The 24514-nt window shown below is 38.3% G+C and overlaps 3 protein-coding genes and 1 pseudogene across 3 annotated transcripts; 2 read left to right on the top strand and 2 right to left on the bottom strand.

The window, feature by feature from the left end:
* The first annotated feature begins 1618 nt into the window (after positions 1-1618).
* LOC145482843 (trace amine-associated receptor 7f-like) lies at positions 1619-5816 on the top strand. The gene has a single exon (XM_081461481.1). The coding sequence runs from the start codon at positions 4186-4188 to the stop codon at positions 5155-5157; it is 972 nt and encodes a 323-aa protein (XP_081317607.1). The 5' UTR covers positions 1619-4185; the 3' UTR covers positions 5158-5816.
* Positions 5817-6921: 1105 nt separating this feature from the next.
* Positions 6922-9289, bottom strand: LOC145482448 (uncharacterized). Its single transcript, XM_081461063.1, has 3 exons — positions 8417-9289; positions 7844-7906; positions 6922-7018 (listed from the first exon to the last, which is right to left on the bottom strand). The coding sequence occupies exons 1-3, from the start codon at positions 9287-9289 to the stop codon at positions 7004-7006; spliced, it is 951 nt and encodes a 316-aa protein (XP_081317189.1). The 3' UTR covers positions 6922-7003.
* Positions 9290-10707: 1418 nt separating this feature from the next.
* On the bottom strand, positions 10708-12180 carry LOC145482839 (neuromedin-U receptor 2-like; annotated as a pseudogene).
* A 9864-nt stretch (positions 12181-22044) lies between these two features.
* Positions 22045-24514, top strand: LOC145482821 (uncharacterized). Its single transcript, XM_081461464.1, has 3 exons — positions 22045-23113; positions 23268-23330; positions 24461-24514. Exons 1-3 carry the CDS (start codon positions 22106-22108, stop codon positions 24512-24514), a joined length of 1125 nt encoding a protein of 374 aa, XP_081317590.1. The 5' UTR covers positions 22045-22105.

The raw sequence follows: 24514 nt of genomic DNA, 5'->3' as shown, positions 1-24514 counted from the left end.
CAATCATTTTTCCCGTAAAGAAATCTGTTTTTATCAGAATACATAATACAGTGGTAAAGTTCACTGACTGTGTAGTTTTCCCTGGGTTTGAGAAGATGAATGAATCGGTAAACGCGCGCATCGCCGGATGTAAGTTGACGATTTCCGCTCGAATAATTTTTTTCACTTCTTTAATTCATAAGCCATATAATAAACAAGTAAATAACTTCGACCGTTTGGTCGTTACGGGAAAATTTCAAACCTCGGCCTACCGTATTGACCTCGCTATCGCTGGGTCAACACGGCAAGGCTTCAGTTTGAGATTTCCCCGTAATGACCTCACTCTCGGTTATTAAGTAGTTAATCATGACTTTGGATTTTGGTATCAGTTCGTGCTTCCGCGTAAAATAGACATAGACATAGACCTAGAAAGTTTATTTCACTTGGACAACACACTTAGCTATGGTAACGATGCGTCCCATAGACTTGATAAGCAGAGTCTACAGAACGCACCGGCTAATTTACAGGTGCGTCAAAAAAACAAAACAACAAAGTAAATATGTGCATACAATTGGTTATAAATATTAAACTAAGACTATCTAAGAATAAAGAATATAAATTGTACCAGGAGCCATAATCGGGGACGGAGACCGTAAGCGCGCGCCATTTCAAGTATTGGGGTTGTCCCCATGATATGGGACAATAATTCTATTTTTAGAACAGATTGCGCCATCGCCTACAGCACACGCGCGTACATGCTGCGAGGATTTTTGCGGATGTCGCGCGGGGGAAATGGCGTCCGAAATTCCCGACATTTTTCATGTTTTTCGCCCAGAACTCAACGCGTTTACGTCTGTTGGAATTTTGCTCAAGTATTTTCGTCGTAAGCTGCTCCAGTTTGAGTGAAGTAAGACAGTGTCGAATTTAGGTATGTTCCGCTTTAAGCTTAGATATATATCGCTGACCAAGTTGTGTTCCGACGGATGCTTCTTTTACATGAGCTGTACATTATTCCACTTTAAATTTCACATATGTTGAAGATTAACAGCTTTTCCATTACACAGAAAAAAACTAGCTGGATATATTAAGATATAGCAGAGCTTCAGGACTTCACAGTTTCCTAGCTCCTCTTACCACACGCTTGCGAGGAATTTGCCAGTCTATCGCGACCGAAAAGTAAAACAAAATAATTGCTAGTTTGAGTTTCGTCTGAATTGTACGCAACGCTTGATGTTTCATCAAGGCTCAATAACTTTACGTCCGTAGATACTGCTCAGTGTTATTTGTGTAAAAATCCAGTTAAGTCTCTGTTGTCGATGAATGAGAGCGCCCGCCGATGCGTGTTTTCTACAGTCAGTAAACATGACAAATTGTACTTCCGCCGCACTTTCGTGTGAAAGCGTACATCGAACTCAAACAATAACTCTATAGTTTTTAAACATGTTTAAGACTGATAAATGTTTGAAAACATATTAGAAGCTTAGCTGAAAATATGTGAATAAAGCAGAAATAATCAGCAAAGTTACGATGACGCTTTCTTTAATCAACTTCGAATGACGATTTCGATTTTGTTGATCGAGTTATCAAAACTCCTTGTCTATTTTCATTTTCGCAGTGTAAAACTTCACTATGCTTATGTTGAAGAAACACACGATGTCAGTAGCCTTTTTTGCGTTCGTGAAATTTGTTGAAGCATCTCAGCACAAAAGATAACGAAAGAAATCTCTGTCAAGAAGAGTCGGACTTGAAAGTGCACGAGCTGCACTATGCAAATGAGCTAATTGTACGCGTCAGACTTTCCTTTCGAAAACTTTTGCAAGCTCACCAAACAAGCAGAAACAATAAGAAACCATCAAAACAGGCTTTGGTTATGATTAACCATTGTCTGAGAAACTCACAAATTAACTCGATACCAGAGTAGAGAGCTTTCTCGCTATATTCTTAAGTGAGAACAAACGCAAAAACATACGCGTAAGCTTACAACTAGCGCGAGCAGATCTTATTATTCATTCCCAGCGCGAGATTGAAGTCTTGTTTTCGACCCTGGAAAAACGCACCTTTTCCGTTAGCTCAGAGCATAAAACTACATATAAGCGCTCTTGTTCGTATTTCCTGTCTTATTCCCTGCCATGGCTGTGAAAAATACGCAAGATAATCTCTCAACTCTCACCATTTGATCACGCAACGTGACAACATCCACGCGAGAGCCCCCGACATGTGCGTGCATCCGCGCGGATATATGACGTCAGGATGGCGCAATTTGTTCTAAAAATAGAAAAATTGTCCCATATCATAGGTTCGCGCGGATCCCAAGACTTACGGTCTCCGTCCCCGATTATGGCTCCTGATTGTACAGATAAAAACTATCCTTAAGTAAGATAAGAAATGTAAAAATGTTAAAATAAGTTTACAGTTTTTTTATTTTTTATTTTTTTTTTAGCGGGAACATCATAAATATTACAGCATATGGGGATGCTGTGATTATCAACACTTTAGTTGTATTTTGCACTCAAAAAAATACTACACAGCTACAACTTAACGTCTAAAGGTCGTCAACTGAGCCCGTTTACAGCACTGATCCCCCAGTATGTCTCACAGATTTGAACATAATTACCCTAAAGGAGAGAATCTTTATACAGTTTTATCTCCTTGCAATATCTCTCTCTATATAATTATATACATATGCTATGTAACTTTACGAGATACATATACTACATACATATTTGCAATATAAAAGCTTATTGTAAATGAATATTTAAGCCCAAATTTTGAGCTGCTCATTTGCATTATTAAGTATTTATTTTACTGTTAGTCTGATGGAAGCTTCGTATTCAGCAGCGCTCTATACTTCACTGATATTTGAACAGTCTGTAGCTCTTCGTCACACAATATAGCTCAAGTTCAAGTTCAATTACATACGGTACCCTACTTGAGATCTTTCCTCACTGTAAATGGTTGCCTTGTAAACTGGGTCAGGTTCAATAAAACTGGTCTATTCTGACTGAAAATCAGACTCACGGCATAGGTTCTTTTTTCATTAATTATTTCTCGCATCAACTATTCCAGAATATCAGTTAAAGCCACTGTATGTTAATGAAGCTTGCATTGAATATAATACGTCCAAGAGCTGTTACTTTGACGTGTGTCAATGGGTTCGGCCGTGCCATGGACCGGCGATGTTCTTACTAGTGAAGTTGTTGTTGTGTTTGTTCCTGTTCTTGATCAGCGTTATAAAAAGACTCGGTGCAGAGCTTCTTCAATGTCCGAATCTCTCTTACTTACTCACAAAATCCTCTCAGTCCTCTGTGGGACGTAAGGCAACGATGATTCCTCCTGACATATCCCTATTTTGTGCGAAATGCAGTGACTCACCAAAAGTGAGTTTTACTCAACTGAGCTCAGCCATGACAGTTCGGCGCCAGGTTTATTTTTGGTCGACCTGGTTTCCTGAATCTTCCTACGTAAATATAATAATCCCGTTTCAAATAGGCTCTACAAGATGTTTCTCTACGTACGTACCGCAGATTCTCAGACTATACCGATGTGGTGTTAATTTTTTGTTGTTGCTTTGTTTCGTTTTATGTTTTGGTAATTTTTTTTTTTTTTTAGTTCCTCTTATCATATCCCGTTCAATTTTCCAAAATCTTCCCACAGGACTTAGCTGTTAATAACAGACTGCCTGTTTAATGACTTTTAGAAAAGCGGTCTGCCTAAAGTACTCGTCTTCTGGGTGCAATAATAAATAGGCGAAGAATACATAGTGGACGCAGAAGGTTATTTTTTACCACTTTACATTATTATTATTATTATTATTATTATTATTATTATTAAGAAGAAGAAGCAGATGGCCTAAAGTATTTACATTTAATTAAAACTTAAGTAAACAGATCACAGTTTTCCTTTTTCTATATGATTGTTAAACGCAGTGAAAACGTGATAGCCTCAAGCAGGTACAAATGCTGACACGATTTTGAAATAGCAGCAAAAAAGTTAAATCTTTCCACTTTTAGAACTGTCGGCGGCTGATAGACACTGCCTTGCTCAACTGAGCGGCGATTGAGAGAAACTGGAAGTTAACCTGCTATGTTTGTTTTGCGAGGTAATCGACTTAATTTTAAATGTAAATCGACCATGCCTCAGAAAAATGTGCACGATCCGGTTAGAGCGGTCCCAAAACGGCGTATTTTGATTTCTAGGGGAAACTAAATGTCTGTTGTGGAGAATACCTCTTCCTTTTTTCTTTCCTTGACAATCATCGACTTCATCCTAGCGACCCTCACCATTTGCGGAAATCTCCTTCTTCTTATCACCATATTGTTCGATCCACTTCGATGTCTTCGCACACCCACTACGTATTTGATCGCCAACTTGGCTTTCAGCGACCTCTTAGTTGGACTTTTAATCGGTTACGGCCGCGCTGTGGTTGAATACCTTCAGTATGTCGACGAACCCGAACCAAAGTGGATAGCCACTGTCATCAATATAGGAGGGGGAGCAACTCTTGTTTGTGGGATATGGACAGTAATAGCACTGGTATTAGACCGCTACCTAGCAGTCACCGATCCTTTACGCTACAGCGAGAGAGTAACAGCACGTCGAGTGGTTTTGTACATCTTACACAGTTGGCCGCTGGCGATGACATTACCAGTGTCCTATTCGTTTGCAGGGAAATCTTGGCCAATCGTTTTATTAGCGTTCTCCCATACACATTTTACAATTCCCGTTCTTTTGTTGCTGGTTGTTTATTTTCGCATTTTTCGTTCGCTGTCCAGACGAAGATCGGAGCTCGTGAGACTAACCGCGTCCATTTCAACGATGACGCTCCGTCACACTCTTGAGACAGAAAGGAAAATGGCAAGCACATGCCTGATGATCTTGATCTTGTTTTGTGCATCATTTTTGCCATGTTATATAAAGATCCAGATTTTAAATTTCTGTAGATGTCTAGATTCTAAGCCATACAGAAAGTTTTCCTTTGTTGCTCATATTTTTCTGTACTTGTCTTCGCTAATGGATCCTTTTATGTACGCCTGGAGGGTGCCAAAGTTTCGGCGTTCGTTGCGAAAGTGCCTCAAATTCAAGAAAAGAAATACTGTACGTCCGACAGCATTAAACAGGGACAGACAGAGCCAAAACAATGCATATATGACTATCATAAACCTTGACAGTATCTTCTAGAGTGTTTCCCACTAACCAGGTTTGCGACAAGTCGAAAACTCTCATTAGATTGCACAATCTCTATTCAGGTAAGGAAATGAAATTGGCAGCCTTTCGACAGTACTAGTGACACATTTACTGACTGAGAGAATATGTGTGCACAATATGCACGTATATTGCCCAGAAACGAGTGGGATTTTATGTAAATAACTACGTCAAATAAATGTTCCTAAGAAAAATGAACGCTAATTTTTGACGCCAAAATATGACATCTAATTATTGCTCTAGTTAATCAGAATTGTTGGCCTGGGGTAGTTGTAAAAGCAGTGCAAAACGTACGTAAGAAAGGATAAATCTCGTATAGTAACATGATCCGTGTTTAATGCGGAAAAAATGGTCTGAATTCTACAAAATGAATAAATAAATACATTTTAAAGAAATAATGAAATTAATGAATAAATTTTGTTTCTAGAAATACTGCACATTGGAGGTATATGGCATTCCTTTAACTCGGGTTTAGAGCTGATTGATAAATCATATGTTGGAGAGCTGTTTTTGAAAACGGATCTTAATTCACCTAATGCATTCGCAGTTAACTTTTAATCAGTAATCCTCGCAGAAATTTAAAACAAAAACAAAAACAAAAACAAAACAAAACAAAACAAAAACAAAATGAAAACGAAAACAAAGGCAAAACAAACAAAACAAAAAGAAACAGAAAGATATTTGGAATGTAATCAATTTTTCGTCTCACTCGATAATAATTCTCATAGAAGAGTACCGCATTTCATGACGTTGAAAATTACCAGAATCAGATGATTCGCTCAATTTTACTAGTATGGTAATCGTATTTCCTAATGTTATTTGTTCACAAGTTGTTTACATAAATCGCCGAACACGATTTAATCTATTTTTCCACCGTACTAACACCAAATCCAATAATTATGCTTATAAAGAATATCCATGATGAGCGACCATTTCCTAATAAATTAAATAAATCAGGGTAGTCTCCCAAAATTAACGAAAATTAAATCGTTTTTCTTTTCCCCACCCCCGTGTGTTTTTCGCTTTCTTCTAAGCCTCCAAACAGCGTGATGCTCTGATAGGTACGTGTCTTCACTGCGGTAATAATCTTAACTTGGCAGAGTTATCAACACTGCGAAGCACGAGACGACTATCCCGACGAGCTGCAATAAAATAAGCACACAAAGCTTGGTTTAATTTGTCTCAATCATTTGGCCTTAAGCCCTGTGTCCCACCGTCTGTATATACGTTTAGCAACGAACAAAACGATTTTACATCGGAAGTAACATTGAACTGGGCGCCAAAAGTTTAATGTTTAGCGATGCGTTAAACCAATTACCATGGGAATTGCCTTCATATCGTGCGCTTCTCGGATTTCAATACGTAAGCTACCTTCTACTTAGAAAACTGAAATTCTCTTAAGTAACGCCTATTTTTCCGCTTAAAAAATGGATCATGACTCACAGTGTTGCGACCAAATATCGTCACATTGTACAATCACAGGCAATCCCCCGCCTACCAAACCCACCAAATTCGAACAAGCTACTTTCATCATATCTAAGTTGAGTAACAGCCTGCACATGATCTAAGTAAGAATTGAGGGATTTTGAAAATTTGAATGAAGTACGCAGGAAGTGAGAGAGGTAAGTCACCTCTTTCCGTCGGATAATAGTTTTCTCATAAGCTTTCTATGGTCAGAAGTGTTTTTTTTTTTTAAATTTTAAATAATCAAAGCAAACCTTTCAGTGTAAGTGTCTTAACAAACGTACCGAAAGTCCAAGGGATTTGTTTATCGCTACCAATCCTCCAACAGACAACCCGATGGGTTCTCCACGAAGATGCATCAGAAACTGAACAGCTTAAACGATGGGAATAAATATTACTACAGGTATGTAATTCACACTCCATTTCTCCCTCTAAACTGTCTATCAGTAGCTCTACATGTGTGTAATATCCATCGGCTTAGTTAGAATGCATATACTGCTAATTGTATTGACCAGCAGGTAGGAGGTAGGTAGGTAGGTAGGTAGGTAGGTGTTCTTTATTTATCCATGCCACGGTATCAATTCACATAACATGCTCTTCCGCTTTTCCTTTAGTGTCGTTGTCACGCTCTAACATGTTACGAAAACCGTGCGTTGTCACATTTCTTCCCCTGTGTGCATGCTTGTTAATTATTCTCGTATTTTGATTGGTTCTTACTCACCATATATTTGAGGACAGACGTACATATGACGTCAGTAACATTTTTATTTTGTTTTCTTTACAATATAACACCGACGAATTCTAGTTTACCGTGCGTTCGTTCAGTAATAGAGAACAGAAGACTAGTTTCAATATGTAGTAAGAACATCAGTGACACACTCGCCTAACGGCTCGTTTGCCACTTTTCTGTTCTTACCATATTTGGACGTCATAAAGCCTGGTTCGCCCTAGCCATAGTGACACCACGGCATATAAGAAATCACGGTAAACATCGACACAAAGACAAAGGGAAAGGATGAGTATTTTTCCCAATGTCGTTATGTTCATACGGTTATGGTTCTATGTCATTATTTCAGAATGTTCACACGGCAAACATCACGACTCAACGTTCCTCTATTGCCGTTATGTTTATTGTGTTTATTATTCATTTTTATGTTTCTTTTCTTTTTTCTAGAAACTCAAAGACAAGCAAACTTACTTCCAGATGCTCTTTACAGTCTGACACAGTTATTTTGTGCAGAATGTCATAGAAGCTGTGAATCTAGAGAGAGGAAAATAAACTTTATTGGTATATAGATTAACAGTATTTTTGTGATCCATTGACAAGATCTCAGAGTGTGAAGCAATATTTATCAGCAGAGCTAGGGACATCTTTCATGCTTACACGCAAGAGAGTATGGTGAGAGTGGCGCGTTAATTTTTTGGAACTTTTAATCTTCCGGTGGTTTCTCACTAGAGAATTCTCCAAATCCAAAGGGTGGTGGTATATTGTATTTCGACGGCAGTGTTGTGTTAGGAATATGAGACAAAATTCCCGAAAATATTAAAAATCATATTCAGGAACCTTTTTTTAATTGTCATTTCCAAAGGATGACAATTTTGTTTTTTTCAGGATGCGAAAGTGTCTAAGATTATTGGACATTGAATGCAGTGAAGACTTTTTGAAACACGAAATGGGATTTAAGAAAACTGTACATCAAAAGCCTCAACATAAATAACATATGTCCAAAAAGTAACGTGCTATTTATCTAAACATTGAGTGATATCTTACCTTTTCGTTGACTCGCACTCCAGATATCGTAATAAAGACTATTTTTACAGTCACTGTAATACACCAATAAAAGACAGTGGCAACAAATGTTATGTCCTCTTTGCTTGAATCTGGGGGTTTTACCAGCTGGTAAAAGTTGATGCATATCAAGGGAACGTCCGAACCAACGGCTGCCAACATGAGAGGTGAAAATACTTTGTCGGCGAGAGCAACCGTTCCGCAAAGTTTACTATGTTCTTTGCGTAGTGATTCAATCCTGCGAACATCAGGGCTACCTGCTGTTATTTTGTTCTCCAAATTCTCAAATAGACCGACCAGCAATTTGCATGAGACATAAAACAGTGTATATGGTAGAGCCCATGCAAAGGCATCAAAAGCACAAAATATCAAGTGAATCAAGCGATATGCCAATAAACCATTCCATGGTCGAAAACGGCCTATCGAGCTATTTCGATAAAGATCTAGTAGCGTAAGGCAAACAGTGTTGAAGAGTGCAAAGTTACACGCCAAGGCTAGTAATGAAGACACTTTATACATATTACATGTATTTATCCCTCCATCAGATGTTGTTGCGAGTAAGTTACCAAGAAACTGCCCAAGACGAGATGGCTTTTTCTGACCTTTGGGTAAAATGAAAAGACAGATTGTGTTAACTATTGCAGACTGCAGATACCAAATGCTAAAGGTCAATAAGAAGAAAAACGTGTTCATCTGAGCTACGCCTTCAAAGAATAGACTCGTCACAGCCTGCACGACGATAAACCATTGACCTAGAAGCACCAACCCACAGCAAAAACGAGAAAAGACGCTCCAATCTTCTTGTAAAATCTCGTCCATTGTAACATCCCCATAGAACTCTCCAGTTAGTTTCATTAACCGTAAAATAGGACGAAACCTTTATGCGGCGTAGATAGTCATTTCCTGAATCTTGCGTACTTTCATTTGCCACGGAAATTTGTGAGTGCAAGTCTTCTAACTGTAAGCAGTGTACTTGCGTCATTGTTTGTTACAATAAATCTACTCAGTCCGTGCAAGAGACCATAACAGGTAGTTATTTTTTCGTAGAACTGTGTGACCAGCTGCGCTGTTGAGACTGGTTTTTCTTGCCCATAAGCGTAAGTAACATACGGAGACGGAGTAAGATATTGCTAGGTAGCGCCTTTTGTTGTAAAATATTCCAAAGAAAACGCGATGATTCATCATCTTCCTGATTCTGCCTGTGTTGTTAATACTTACGCGCTAGATAAAACTAGATTTTAAACACTAGATAGAAACGATCTATCAGTATAATACCCTGAATTCCTATTTTTGAGCTTTATTATAAATTCATATAAAGGGTGTTTTAGGTTGGACCTGAAGTAAACTTAATTGCTGTTTTGATGAAATTCATTTTCCTAAACACAGCTGAAAAAATAAAAGCTATTGAAGGTGGCAGTGGCGAATTCCATTATTAGTCATTTGCATTGTTATGTGATATGGGTGCGGCGAACCAGAGCTTGCCAGTAAAAAAAAGAAATGATCGGAAGTAAGTAAAAGTGTTATTTTATGGCGTTATTCATATATCGATGTTATCTGAGAAGATATATCATTACCTTATCTTTTAATAATTTCATCCCATACGAATTATTCCACCTTAAGTAGATTTTAGGGTTTCGTTTAATTTATGGTACCTCCTGGTGAAAAAAAAGTAATGTCATTTTACAATGTTTTTTAAATTAGTTTTTATTTCTACTAAACGCTGATACCTCGGTCGGACTTTGAACCTGCCTTGCAGTTTTCATTGGAATCTGTTGACTGCGTCATGTACAGAAAAGACAAGCGCATCTCCTTTTTGTCATTAAGGCAAACGTTTTACTAAACTGACTTCATTTCGCATTTTGCCTTGCCCCGTGGTAGCGGGTTGATATGTTACATTTTTATTATCAACATATATAATTTTTTAACTTGCAATGTAGTTATGATTATTTATGAATCAAATAATTGCGCCTACACACCAAACGTTAACATAAAAAGGAACCACATTTATGTAATTCAAAAACGCCGTATCAAGTCAGTTAAAATTCCACACAACCAAACAAAATTGATGTAAAAAGGACTGAAGTATTAAAAATTCTGCATTGTTATGTTATAATGATTATATGGCTTCCCAGTCTAAATTGCGGATTTTATTTCATCACAGTAGCTTCTTCAGCCAGGTCTGGTTTTGTTTTGACTTTAAACTTACTAATATTTCAATTATGTTAAGACGTTACTACTTGTAAATTGAGCATCAAAGGAAAGCAGAATATTAAATGTGCTTAAAGTAAGATTTCGTTTGGCTCTTTAATAGTTAACTAATGCGTTATTCAAAATTTGCAAAACGCAAAATGTAAACAGGTATTCATTTAATTCTTGGGCCTATGTGATATGTGTTATATAACAAACACTAGGACATTGAAAACTTGCTGTAGCATCTTGAGTGGGTGTAAAATATTTCTGTTTCTTTGTCCTGTCACGTGAATAAATAAAGAGTCAGAATTTTAAAAAACAAAATGCTTTCTACTTTGTTTACTCAGACGAAGGAAAATATGCAAATGAGGACCGATTTATAGCGAGCCACGGACACAACTTTTACAACAATGTCAACTTATCACAATGCCCCTAACTAGGAAATTTCAACACCCTTACTTCGTCCCCACGTTGCACGAGGCGGATAGGTTTTGGGTTCGATGAACTTGTGTTTCCTTCCCATTTTTTGAGAGCTATACAAAAATCCTGTCGATTTCCAAAACGCCTTTTGCACAAGCAGAAAATATTTACCATGTGCTTTCTGAATAATCTACTCTGTAGAGCGTAAACAATAGGATTGGCACATGAATTTACCAATATTAAAACTAAAAAAACCTTATTTATAGTATACATGACATCTTCTTCCGAAGCAAAGTACCAAACAACGTAAAGAATTAAGTTAGGGATCCAGCAGATCCCGTATATAGCTGTTACTGTCATGAGCATCTTGGTGACTTTCTTTCTGGATTTCATCATGGGTACTGATAAATGTTGTCTAGGTACAACCTCTCTCCTTAAGTGCATCACCACCTTCCCGTAGAAAAATGTCATGAGGCTGAACGGAACTATTCTAATTAAGATCAACCAGGCAAAATTATTACCTAGTGCAAATTTTACACTTGGCCAATGGCTCTCACAGAATCCACGCTCGCTGTTAAGATGTCTTACGCAAAATAATGGAACGTTGAATATTATCCCAGCAGTCCAGCAAAAGACGACCACGATCCTCAATTTTCGATGATTAAAAGTAGCTAGCCTTCCGAATTGGGCTGTAATCGCTGCAAACCGCTCGTATGCCATCACTACCAAGCTTATCGCCGAAGCTACACCTCAACCCAGGTAAATGTATCCGACGTTATTGTTTTACATAATATTTCTCCTACCAATCCACGCGGATGATGGTAGAGTCCTTCGAGGATATGCCTTGGCGTGAATGAAATCACCATCATCATATCGGCAATGGCAAGATTCATAAGCAGATAGTTCACTGGGGTCTGTAAAACTTTGTTCCTCAGGACAGCAAGACAGACCAAAACATTTCCAACCAACGTTGCTGCTACTAACACTGAGTGAATAGCCTTGGTAACTATTACCTCCACCGTCATTTTCGTCAACTTCAAATTGAGTTCAAGGGCCTCAGCAAAGGAAATAACAACGAAAAAATTGATAAATTTACCATTTAGTGTCGCTAAAAATAACCATATATAGAGAACAAATACACGATGACGAACTACAGATTACTAAAACGTGGCAAAGAATGCTAATGCAAAGTTAACACGAGACACCAAACTGTTTACGTATTCAATAAATCATAAGGTACTCATAAAGTCAATTAGAATAAAGTCATGGTAACGCGTACTTTTCTGGTATGATAATTGTACACCGCGTCAGTTTGAATGACATGGAGGGAAGTGACTCAAATTCTTTATAACGAACATCATAGTCCTAGGTATCACTGAAATTAAAACTGTATATTTGCATAGATGGTGAATAATTGACTTCCTTGAAAATGAAATCCCTTAAGATCATTGAGATATCCCTTAAGACGAAGTAAGATATTGATAATTAGAACGCTTTTGTTAGGAAAATCCACTCCGTCTGCATATGTTAGTTATACTTACTGCTTATGCACTTGTAAAAACAAGCATAATGGTGTATGTCTGGATTTATGAAAACAATGTAACTGTCAACTAAAAGATCCTGCCACTTTTCCAAGAAAATACCCAGGCTTTTTTAATCAGTCAATCATAGGCAGTCTGTCACTACACAGCCTACCCACCAACCTTGTTTGTGTGTAGCTGACTGGCTGCCAGTCCCTAAGTCTGCACGACACGGTCGGCCAAGCTGTCCTGCAAAGAAAATGACCAGTTTTATTGACAAATATGTCTTTCTCTGTGACTCACCCACCCCCCTGGGGCTTAGGTCCTTGGGCCCCGGACTGGTATCAGCTGGTAGCCAAGGAATTGGGCTGTCTGCCCCAACCCTCTTTGACGAAAGCCCCGTTGGGTTTTCGAGCGCAGCAGCAGCCTAACGGCTGGCTATCCCCAGCTTTTAGGCGAAAAAGTTTTGCCCCAAGTTTTGACCTAGTTTTCATAAATCCAGACCTATAATGATAAATAGAAGATAAATCACTGGATTTATTTGTAGAAAAAGACATACTAAAGACGATTTGCCATTTACAATGAGATAATCAAATAAGTCATCATTGGACCAATCTAAAGCACAAGCCAAGTATGTCTCTGTTATGAATCGGTGCTGAAAATATAGTATTATTTACAACTACTGTGAACATTCTGTAAAGCTCGCGGTTCTTATTCTGTTCACAAACAAGAAACGTACCTTGTATTTGTTGTTTGTTAGATAGCTTATCTGTTTGTTTTTGAGCCCATTTTAAAGTGTCGGTTGTCAACTAGAAACAGTTCTTAGCCATAAAGATCAAAGGAAAACAACTAAAGGAAACGGATGACAATAAGGTTGGCAATTTTTTTCTTTTCTTTTTTTCTTGGGTAAAGATATTTTGCTGGTGGTTTCTTAAAAACATGTTAGCAAAACAAAAGGCGCTTTTCGCACTGTCACATTTCGCGAACAGGCTGAATCAGTTCTTATTTTTCTCAATAGCGAAACAAAGATTAAAAAATTGGAACATGGTAACGGATGTTGTTCAATGAGAGTCAGCCAGCTGCATAATTTTGTAAAGTAAAGTGAATGTTCTCTTGGCTACCACGTCTCGGCAGTCGTGCTAACCTTGGTCGAAACCTCTGCAAAGGTTTTAATCATGGCCAGTTTCCATTGAAGAATTAATTTCCAATCGTTTTTGTTGTTTCATCATCATCATCATATATTTGCGTACGTCAGACTGAGTTGTCTGGTTTTCTTTAGTTCCCACAGACAGTAATCTCAAACGTGTAAAGTTTAGGTATTTAGTTGGAGACCTTCCAGATTATGATCTAAGCAGAATAGCAAAAAGAACTGCTCCTGAAATTCAGGTCACGGGTAAATAAATAACTTAATATAAAAGAAATATATTTAAGCACCTGTATTTGTAATTTTCTGAGTCCACGTTTTGTATCAATGGACGTCTTGGACTGTTACAACCCCTTGATAATCGACTCGATTTATCAGAGCCTTGTTTTGAACTATTAATATCAGAAGCACAAGGGTTTCGGTAAAAATCACTGGCACTGAAAGGTTAGTCAGAAATAATAAATAAATAAATAAATAAATAAATAAAATACATTTCATTATTGCAAAAATATTCACCTGGAAGGCAATTTGATATCGAGCAATTTTTAATTCTCAAATCAAAAATCATTTCTGGACCCAGCAGCACATCCCTTATGTTCCCTTAGGCCTCATGATGTGTATTTACATGTAGCAGAACAAACTCGATTGAATCAGGTTTTGTTAGACTGATTTGGAATGGGTTTAAGGAAGCTTTTTCATCATTGTAAGGATAGTTCCTTCATGTAGAAGTGGTTTCACACACAGCTGTCAACAAAGAACGTGAGATGGTGGATTCTCTCTCCTCGCGTTTTAACAACATCAATTATTAATCTTATTCGTAGACTGGGACAAATTCCAAGAAAGCCTGCTATTTTACACTTCTGTCGGCAAACTCGAGGAAAAATTGGTAAACGCACTTTTTTAGTTGAAAATTATTCGCTGAACACGAAAAAACTGTTTACCAGGCCTGATTTTGAGTTTTTAACCGTGGAATTTCAGCTTTAAATAACTGACCCAAATACCAAGCATGAAAACGAGGCGAAAGTTAGTTTTGAATCGCAATATTTTTCTAAATCAGCTTACTATAAATATTTCACAAGAAAAAAAAGCACAAATTGATGGTGGATGCTTTAATTAGACGTGTTATATCGAAACTATTTCGTCTCCAGAGGTCATTTATGCAGGCTGCAACCGCAAGGATATGTCCACTTTAAGAAATAGATATGTTTTTCTTATTATTATATTGTAAAGCTTTTAAGAAATGGACTTTGTTTCTGAGACCCTCCAGGGTTGTGATTAAATGGTTGAAGAATCTAAAAGCTAATACTACGCGATAAAATGAAAGCGGCAATTTTAAACACACAGAGAAACCCACACGTATACCTTGAGCTTTGACTCTGATCGAAAACGTAATTCAGCAATGCGTGTAGGAATATTGTTTTTGCAAATGAATCAAATTTGAATTAAAAATGAAAATTATGATACTTGGACTTCGAAAAGAGAAACGTTATTAAGTTCTGGTTGAGAACAAAAGACATTTTCATTCAAGGAAATATAATTTTATTCACAAGTTTCAATATTGGTAAAGCTTTTTATCCTGCGCTGCCGTCCCAGTCCCAGTGAACTTGCCTGGCTGCTAAATCGAGCAGGTAGCTCGGAGAGCTCCATGGCGGGTTGTGTTGAGAGATTACATGGTTAAAATAATGGAAGAACGGGCGATTTTATAACGGTCCTACATCTGTATGCCTTTCAAAAGATGCTGCAATTTTTCCATCATTATGATCACAACAATTACGCTCAATGGGGTGCTGTGTACCTTGCGCAAATGAAACAGCCTCCAGTAGAGGTACAAACTGAGTTTAACAAGGGCAACTGGGTAGTTAAAGGTTCTTGTCGACAATTTAATCACGTAGATCTGGATCAAGGTCAGGAGTGGCTCAATGGTACCGGAAAGAGAAGTGGTGGGATAGTTGGCATAACCAAGACGACAGCAGCGCTGTGCAGATAGACACTGTGATATAACCTCCACATATTACTGTATTAGCAAGGGAGATGTTCCATGTTGCCAACGATGATCAGATCGTATGCAACGAGTACAACCCGTCAAGGAAACCGCGAGATAATTCCGATGAAAAAAAGTTATCGCTTTGCCCTGTTTTCAATGCTAAACAATCAGGCAACGATCCCTGAAAGGTTGCAGGAAATGGTGACCAAAGACGTGGCAACGACACGGATAGAAGAGTCCCTACTTAAAGCAAACAATCTCGGCCAGGAAGAGCTGATCACCTTTTTGAAGGACAGACTTATGGCGCCAAGAGAAAATGGGCATCATAAGAAGCTCCGAGACACTCTTCCTAAATATAAGGCTCCCACATTTTCAACCCTTTATGAGGTCAAGAAGAACGATATTGAAAAGTGTGCAGCCATCAAAGCCGACAGAAACACCCTTCAGTGCATTAGTACAGCATACGATGTCGGTAGAAGAGTAGATTTGCCTCAAGAATCCTCAGCTATAAACTAATGGCAGTTCCCCTCGCCATCTTTAATGCCATTAGTCAGTTGCGGACTGGAAATATATCGGTCATGATGGAAGTTTTGAGTAGTGGTACGGAACGTCCTCTGGTCACGCCAATCGCAGGGAGATCGACGCTACTAGTAGATGGTCAAGCACTGGTAATTGCGCTAGGAAGACCCTCAGATTGCAACACATTCGACGATCTCGAGGATAAATTTGTGAAAGCTGTTCTTGCCTCTGGAAAGGACTTTCATCGAATAGACGTGGCATTTGACAGATACAGGGAAACGTCGATCAAGTGTGCGACTAGAAAGAAGCGTTCTCAAGGCTACGCACCCATTCGAAGAATTATTCAAGATGGCTCACTATAGCTACCTAGTCGCTATCGCTAGTCCTGGTCCAATTTCGTGGCTCTCGATAAAAAACAAGTCATATCTAGCACGTTTCTCATCAGATAAAATTCTTGCAGGAGCTCCAGCGGATAAGATCGTCATTGTTGGTGGTGGATTCGAAGAGGAAGTTGCAGTCAAGTGTTCCAGCCGGAACATTGACATCAGAACGCTTAAAGGTTTCCATGAAGAGGGGGACATCGAATGATTCTACACTAGCCTGTGTACACTCGGATGCAGAATTCCTTGTCATCTCGTGTCAAGACACGGATGTTTTCTTCCTTTTAGTTTCACAGCTGGACAAAACGAGCTGCAAGCAGTTGTGGATGAAAGCTTGAACATCAAAGAAGCCCATGTATCTGCTAATCCACTCGATTCGTGAACTTCTGAAGGAAACAATTCCTGTAGAAGATACCATGCTCTCCTTTCATGCAATAACAGGGTGCGATACGGTCTCCTACTTTGATGACCATTGCAAGAAAACATCGTGTAAGAAGTTCACAGAACACCACATGCTGCTGAGAAACCTAGGAAATGGTGACCTGGACAACTTGACACTGACGTCCTCTGAGAAATTCATCTGCAGAGTATATAATGTTGCTGATGCTGAGAGCTGCAATGAAGCACGCACAATGTTATTTTCTAGATGTCGGTCACCAGAAGTTCTTCCCCCGACGAGTGATGCAGCGCGATTGCATATTAGAAGGGCCCACTTACAAGCAGTGATATGGAAACAAGCCCACCTGACAACCCCTACCCTACCACTTCCAGAGACTATGGGCTGGTCGAGACTGAATGACAAGCTCGTACCCAAGCTAATAATATTATCTCTTGCTCATGTATCTGAAAGCTGTGATGAGATGGTAAACTGTGGCTGCAAATCAGGATGCAAAACAATGAAGTGTAGCAGCCGGAATTTAGGACTACCATGCATTGGAGCATGCAAATGCAGAGGTACTAAAGATGTCCGCTGCCAAAATGTTCCTAATGATGACACTATTGAAAACCAAGGGCATTGAATGGTACAGTACTGTTAGATTGTTTAGGATATTTTAATATCTTTTAAAATTAGGTTTATTCAAACAGCTGATCTGAAATTTAGTCTCTCCTTCTATAGGACGAATATCAAATATCAAGAATGTCCTGTTGCTACTGCCGAGCGTTTCATCAGATTTCGACATCAGAGACGCTGTATTTGTCTGCTATCTGAAGGATTTCATGGCATTCAGATTGTTCGTAGGATGCTCAGACGAGGATTTTAAGATGCCTTCCAACTCATCCTTGTGCTACTGTATTTGTATAGAATGAAACAAATTGTATTTGAAACTGTTTTCTCTTGCTTCGAAAACGTATGTGAATCTTCTTCTCCTTCTTACTTAACTTAATCAGGAAATAGCTACTAGCCTCGTTTTCAAGAATCACGTGAACAGAAAATCATGTAATTACCGTGTAATACCAACAGAGCACTTGACAAACATATATTGCGTCTGTAACCCGCTGCATTTTATTGATATTTAAAGAGTTTTAACGTGTGTTGTGGCGTGATACAACGTATAGCCTCGACTTCATGTCTTAATTATGTATGGTAATATAAATAGCTGATTTGAAGGTCAAAATGGCAGAACCAAACTTGGTAAAGAAGAGTTTCGTGTTCAGCGCATAATTTTTATCCAAAAAAGTGTGTTTCCCAACTTTTCCTCGAATTTGCCGACAGAAGTCTACTTTTGCGAAAGTTGTCCTAGTCTATCAAGGACAGCATCTACGGCGTTTTACCAATTTAAATAAGAAAGGAAACGTTTCACTAACAGCGGAGTGACCACGAAAAGGATAAAAAGGTGGGTTGTAAAGAGCAGGTCCTAAAAAGCAAGTCCTAGTCATTCTCAAAAGAACCGAGATACTGTTCCGTTCCCGTATGCAACACTCAGTCTAACAAACAAGAAGTGAGCTTTTTTCCCTTCCAAATAAGCAAACTGCTATGGGATAATCAAATGCAAGTTCCTCTGAAAGGAGACACGGCAAAGAACATATATAGGTAATAGCTGGGACCATATTTTATTTGGTCGGGCAACCAGGCTATTTTTGCGAGTAGCATATGTTTTTTTCGGTGTTTAAATGCAACTGCTAGACATTACTGGAGTGAACCACATTTGAAGCAATTGAAGCTGTTAGTGAATCAAGGTCCACCCACTACTTTCTACCAATATAAATGTTACTTAAAGCCTACGTCTTATGAATTTTTTTTCCATTAAATATAAAATATTTGTCTGTGAAAGGAATTTTTTATGTTTTTTTTTTTTCCCTCTGGTCTTATTGCAGTGTTACAGTCAAGTAGTATTGCGTGACACAGGTTAGGGGTGGAGGATAGGGGCAATACATTGCAACCCCTCTAGGCAAACTGCTTGCTTAGTAACCTCGCTATCGAGCGTGGTTGTGCATTCCCTCAGATTTTCCATCGAGTGAAGACACTTATTTGAACTCACACCTCCTCCTCCCCTGATCCTGTCCACCTTGTTTATGTTTATGCAGGATGTAAGCCATATGGCATGGCGTTTTGGTTGCCCTCACCTATACTGGGCCAAAAGATTTCTAACAGATTGTAAATTTTATATGAACTATAAATTGATTATTTCAATAAAAGCGGCTTCGGGCTTTCCCTCAGCCATTTTACTCCAAACGTTTGTGTGAGAGTAAAATTATTGTTGGCCAGTAAACGAGCTCAGTCAATACAGCACTCAGTTGATACGTTAATAGGAGAAGCCCGGAGGAAAAAACATAAATAATTCTTTTTGCGGAATGACATCTGCCTACAACAGTAGTGATTCAAATAAGAATTGGCATCCCAGTTTTCCATTAGGATAATATTTAGGAGATGGAGCACGAGGGCCAAATTTAAGCCCACGTCCTTGCTCTAGATTTCCTTTTCCTTTTCTTCAGTAAATGAGTTAGAATTAAGAACACAGTTTGACAAATATTATTTATGGCCGGATTCAAGTACAGTCACAAATGATGGGTAACACGCCACACACTAATGCACTTTTTATTTGTACGTTTTCTTGATAGTCTAGCTGCAACACATATTGTATGTGCTCTACCCTCGATGCTATCCAAGTCTTAATTGACTTCTTAAACAAATAGATCAGAGGATCAATCCTTTAAGAATTGCCTATTCCTTAGCGCGCGTCCATCGAATTATGGATGCACGCTGGAGATAAGAAGATGCGGAAGAAGCGGAAGAGTTGCTCGAGGCCTAGCCAAGAGCAACTCTACTTTCTAAGAGAACTGCTAAAAGCATGTACCAATTATTTTATATCATTGTAACTGTCAGTTTTGAAACGCCGATCGTTTATCAATTTCCTATGCAACTTCCTACTGATTTATTATCAGTTATTATTCAAGCCAAGTACGTGATTTCAAAATCAGAGCTTTCATAAAATCGTGACTTTCACACGTATGTAATAGTTCCAGAATTTTGCCGCTAGGAAGTTGTCTTTATTGTGGGCGCCACGTTTCTCACAACGCCCTCGTTTTTTCACGTAGCATAGGCAATATAAGACGACGCGCAACTTCTTTTAGTCAGACATTGTTAGTGAAGTTACACCGCTACCGTGCTACGATCAGAGAATCCAAGTTACCGCTATTTCAAGTGTATTTTGCTGTCTCTCTGCTACCTTTTGGTACGAGTCGTCAACCAAAGTACGTAAGTTCTTATTGTTGTAGATATTTGCTAAGTTGCGAATTGTTAGTCTTTTCTTTTATCACGAAAAGGTTTCATTTAGTTTATCTAGGTTTTGTTGAAATCGCTTTCACAGCTCTACTATTGCTAAGGCTTATTGTCATATGATTACCAAATTGTGATTCTTTCACGCTATATTTAGCTATATTTTGCGCGATAGCCGTTGATATCTTCGTTTGTTATGACAAGAGTTGTTATCGTCTCAGTTTTATTAGTTTCAAGTATCAATTGTCACGTCTATTTGTTTCACGCTGTGATCTTGTTAGTTTTATTATGATTTTTCTATCCTGTTAGATTTACATTTTATGCCTTATCTAAGTAGGACGTATTCATAACTATCGCTTTTCAGTTCGAACCTACTACTACTACATCTACTTGTACGACTACTACTCCTATTCGTATCTGCTAACAGTAGCGATCTACTGGTTTTCGCCATTTCGTCAGTCGCTACCTATTGTCAACTGGGTCTATGGACTTGATCTGTCATTAAATCAGTTTGAATCTACCAAGTGGAGTTCGAATATCTCGCGCCGCGCTACCCCTGTAGTTGTTTAAGATTTGAGTAAGAAGCAACCTCTAGAATCTTTACAATTACAGTAACAGATACACAATGACGAACTTTGATTACTAGTACAAATGGAAATCTCTTAAACTGGACTAATTATATTTACTTTTTAAAAATTTATCTGAGTATTCCTGATTCTTGATGAAAAATAAGAAGTTTCAAAGTTCACCATCACCTTAAACTTGAGTGAGGGTGAAGTGAACAGCGAAAACAAATATAACTTCTGACAATGTAGCACTGCAGAACAAGCGCGCGCTGAAGTAGCCAGGTTGTCAGCACGAATCAGAGGATTGAGTTCGAGTTAAGGGTTTTATGGGTACAGTACTGATTTGAGATATGCGTAAGTCAACATCTCCCTCCATCACCAAATTTTACAGTATAAATTTTGAGAGATTTACTCTTAGCGATTGTTAATTTGTACCCGAATATCTCTCCCACCAGAGTTTGAGGCGCTGCAGCTGATTTCAGCATATGGGTGTACTGAGGCCTCTATTTCTACGACGTGGCTTTGGTATCCGGCGGTGTTGACATTACCTTCTTTTAAAAGAAGATTGTTCCTTCGCGATAAAAGCACGAAATTTAAGGGAACTCTGATAAGCTGATGCGAAACCCGGCAGTGAACAGTTATAAAAAATGTAAGCAAAAACAAAATAGAACAATTTTTTTTTCTAGACCTCTTGAAAAGATGGGCGGTATTCGTTATGTCATTTTACAGCACGAAAACAATTTCTACCAGTCAGCTTATCGTTCCAAATGGAAACGTGACATCTTGCTTGCACAAGTAAGTGACATTTACAAGTCACCGTATGCTAAATCTAGGTTTTTAATTACTTCTTTTCTTTAGAAAGCCGTACAGGGTTCAAAATGAGTTTAAATTGTACATAGCCTTTTGGGTTTTTGAAATTCTAATCTTTTCTTTAAATATGAACAATATCTAATTATTTTGGCACATTTTAACTCTTTTCTTCATATCCTGCAAGTCAGAATAAGAATAAAAGCAATTACTGAAGTTAACATTAGTTATGTTTTTTGAAAGGAAATCGACCACCCACTATTCATAGAACATAAATACTCAAGTTATTAAAGAGAAATAGGGATATATTTCTGAACAGCTGCAAGCTGGCTGTTGTCTTGAGCTTTACGGTCATCGACCCGCTTAAAAGACTCCGGTATAGACGTTCACTTTGATACTTTTTCTCTTCCGCTTTTACAAACAATGTCACGAGTACATAACTTTGAGCTTGAGGACATTCAGTCAGTAGGGTCTTTCGTAAACGAAAGTCAATCGATCGAGTCACGAATAGAGAAGGACAATCGCGAAGATTTATCTTGCAAAATTCGTCCCATTCTGCGGTTAATGAAACTATTCGGAGAATACTATGGGGATATTTCAATGGATGAAGGGGTGCAGTCGGACTCCAGCTTCTTTTCTCGTTTTTACTGTGGGATGGTATTGATCGGTCAGTGGTTTCTTGTGGTACAAGCTTCCACCAGCCTTTTCTTTGAAGGCCTAAGGGAGATGAAGACATTTTACTTTTTATTGATCTTCACCATCTGGTATGTCCAATGTGCGGCATTTACCACGATCAGCCTCATTAATTTGCCCAAAAGGCGAGCAGAGTCGTCTCGCTTTAGACGATTTTTCGACAGCTTACTATCAACAACATCTGATTTCAGTGGAAAGACGACACATAAAGTGTATTTAACACTGACGTTTGCTTGCACCTTCGCTTTTCTCAATACTGTTTTGCTTTTGATGCTAGATTTTTACGAAAATGTCTCGGTAGCCCGTTTCCGACCATGGAATGGATTAATTACATTTCGTTGGATTCAGTTAACGTTTTCTGGTTTTGGCACCCTCGCATGGGGATTAGCATGTACATTGTTTTATGTCTCATGCGAATTTTTGGTCCAAATATTTGACAATTTGGCGAAAAAAGTTTCAACAGAGAGTCCCTATGTCCCCAATATTCGATCTCTGAGATTGGAACACGGTAAACTCTGCGAAATAGTTACTCTCGCCGACAAAGTATTCTCACCTCTGATTTTGTTGACAGTTATTTTGGACGTCCCCTTGATGTGCATCAATTTCCACCAGCTCGTGAGATCTCCATTTTCTAGCGACAAAAACATCATATTTATTGTTAATGTTTCGTATTGGTGCATTGGACTCACGGTTAAGTTAGCCTTTGTCATGTGGTCTGGGGTAAAAGTCAATGAGAAGGTGAGTTGCGCATCCTCCTGCCATTAAGAAGGAAGGAAGGAGCTTAGGTAGTGTGTTGGACTCCAGATTAAGTCTAGATCTGGGTTATTCTCAATTTTATATTCATTTTAGGAGAAACCATAATTATGCAATTTATTAAACTTTTTCCGCCTAGATTCATAGCCTTTATGACACCCTGCAGAACATTGATGTTGCTGACTGTAAAGAGCATTTGGAGGTTAGTTTACTTTTTATATTTCGGAAGAAAATGTTGTTATTTCAATTTTGTAATAATAATATATATTTTTTTTTATGTTAGCAGGGGATTGTTTTGGTATGAATCGAGACATTGCTTACGCATGAGTAGATAAGTTACAGAATAATGCCAGTATTAAAGTCAGCTGATTATTGTAACGGGCAACAGTAGGAAGCTATCACTCTCTTTCAAATGGCATGATGCACATTTGTCTTCAGTTTTATAAATAAACACCAAAAACAAATAACAAAATTGAATTAGACACCCATCAAGCAGATCGATAGTTCGGTTTGAAAGTCCTCCACCTCTGTCTTCAGAGAGGTGCAAAATCCTCTATAAACAGGAGAGTATTTCCTTTTATTTTAGCTGCTGCATTTCCTGATGCATCTTCGTGGAGAACCAATCGGATTGTCGGCAGGAGGATTGGCAGTGATAAACAGATCACTTGTACTCTCGGTATGAATTTACCCAAATTTAGTTTTTGACAAAACTACCAATAAAACAAAAACTGTCGACAAAAGCAGAGCCAGAGCAAAATGGAGCAATAACTAGTGATTTAACTAAGTCGTATTCATAAACTTAAAACCTTCGGGTAGGCTGTTGCGGCTGATCCATCGTGTGTTAATGAGTATCAGGGGCGGAGCATGCTACAATTTATCGACACAAAACTAATAACAAATTTCAAAAGTGAGTAGTTTAAAACAGTTAATGTAATCATGCACTTCTCGTTCACAGATGTTCTTGTTGTATGTTGGTGTGCATCTTCTCATTCTAAAATTTATTTTTATATTTGGTGACCTGCATGCAATATCATTTCGAAACTAAGAGACAGCCCGGAGCCTTCTAAGAAACGGCGTTAAGAGCTTAATGGCACTGACCCACAATTAAATACTTTAAAGGAAACGCCCCAGCTGAAGCGATCAAGCATTTTTAGTTTTACTATCGAAGATCGTGTAGGAAAAGCATATTTAATCGTTTAGCGAATTATTTCAATGATGTCTAAACCTTATTTGCATTAAAAAAGTGTACTTTATAGACTCTGAAGTGTTTTACTTCCCAAAACTAAACATTTTACAGTAATAATCTAATAGACATTTTCTGTTTCATTGCAGCTCGTCGGGATAATCATCTCATACTTCGCAGTGCTCATAACGTTGCCAAGTTAA

This window comes from Orbicella franksi, chromosome 3 (genome assembly GCF_964199315.1).
Source record: "Orbicella franksi chromosome 3, jaOrbFran1.1, whole genome shotgun sequence".
In the NCBI taxonomy this organism is placed as follows: Eukaryota; Metazoa; Cnidaria; class Anthozoa; order Scleractinia; family Merulinidae; genus Orbicella; species Orbicella franksi.
This window is presented reverse-complemented; position numbering and strand designations above follow the sequence as displayed.

Excerpts from the sequence above, each read along its gene's own strand:
- LOC145482843 (XM_081461481.1), top strand. The coding sequence starts at position 4,186 with ATGTCTGTTGTGGAGAATACCTCTTCCTTTTTTCTTTCCTTGACAATC.
- LOC145482448 (XM_081461063.1), bottom strand. The coding sequence starts at position 9,289 with ATGAAACTAACTGGAGAGTTCTATGGGGATGTTACAATGGACGAGATT. Across the intron at positions 7,907-8,416 it reads GAGTGCGAGTCAACGAAAAG|ATTCACAGCTTCTATGACAT; the intron begins GTAAGATATCAC and ends TCCTCTCTCTAG.
- LOC145482821 (XM_081461464.1), top strand. The coding sequence starts at position 22,106 with ATGTCACGAGTACATAACTTTGAGCTTGAGGACATTCAGTCAGTAGGG. Across the intron at positions 23,114-23,267 it reads GGGTAAAAGTCAATGAGAAG|ATTCATAGCCTTTATGACAC; the intron begins GTGAGTTGCGCA and ends TTTTCCGCCTAG. Across the intron at positions 23,331-24,460 it reads ACTGTAAAGAGCATTTGGAG|CTCGTCGGGATAATCATCTC; the intron begins GTTAGTTTACTT and ends GTTTCATTGCAG.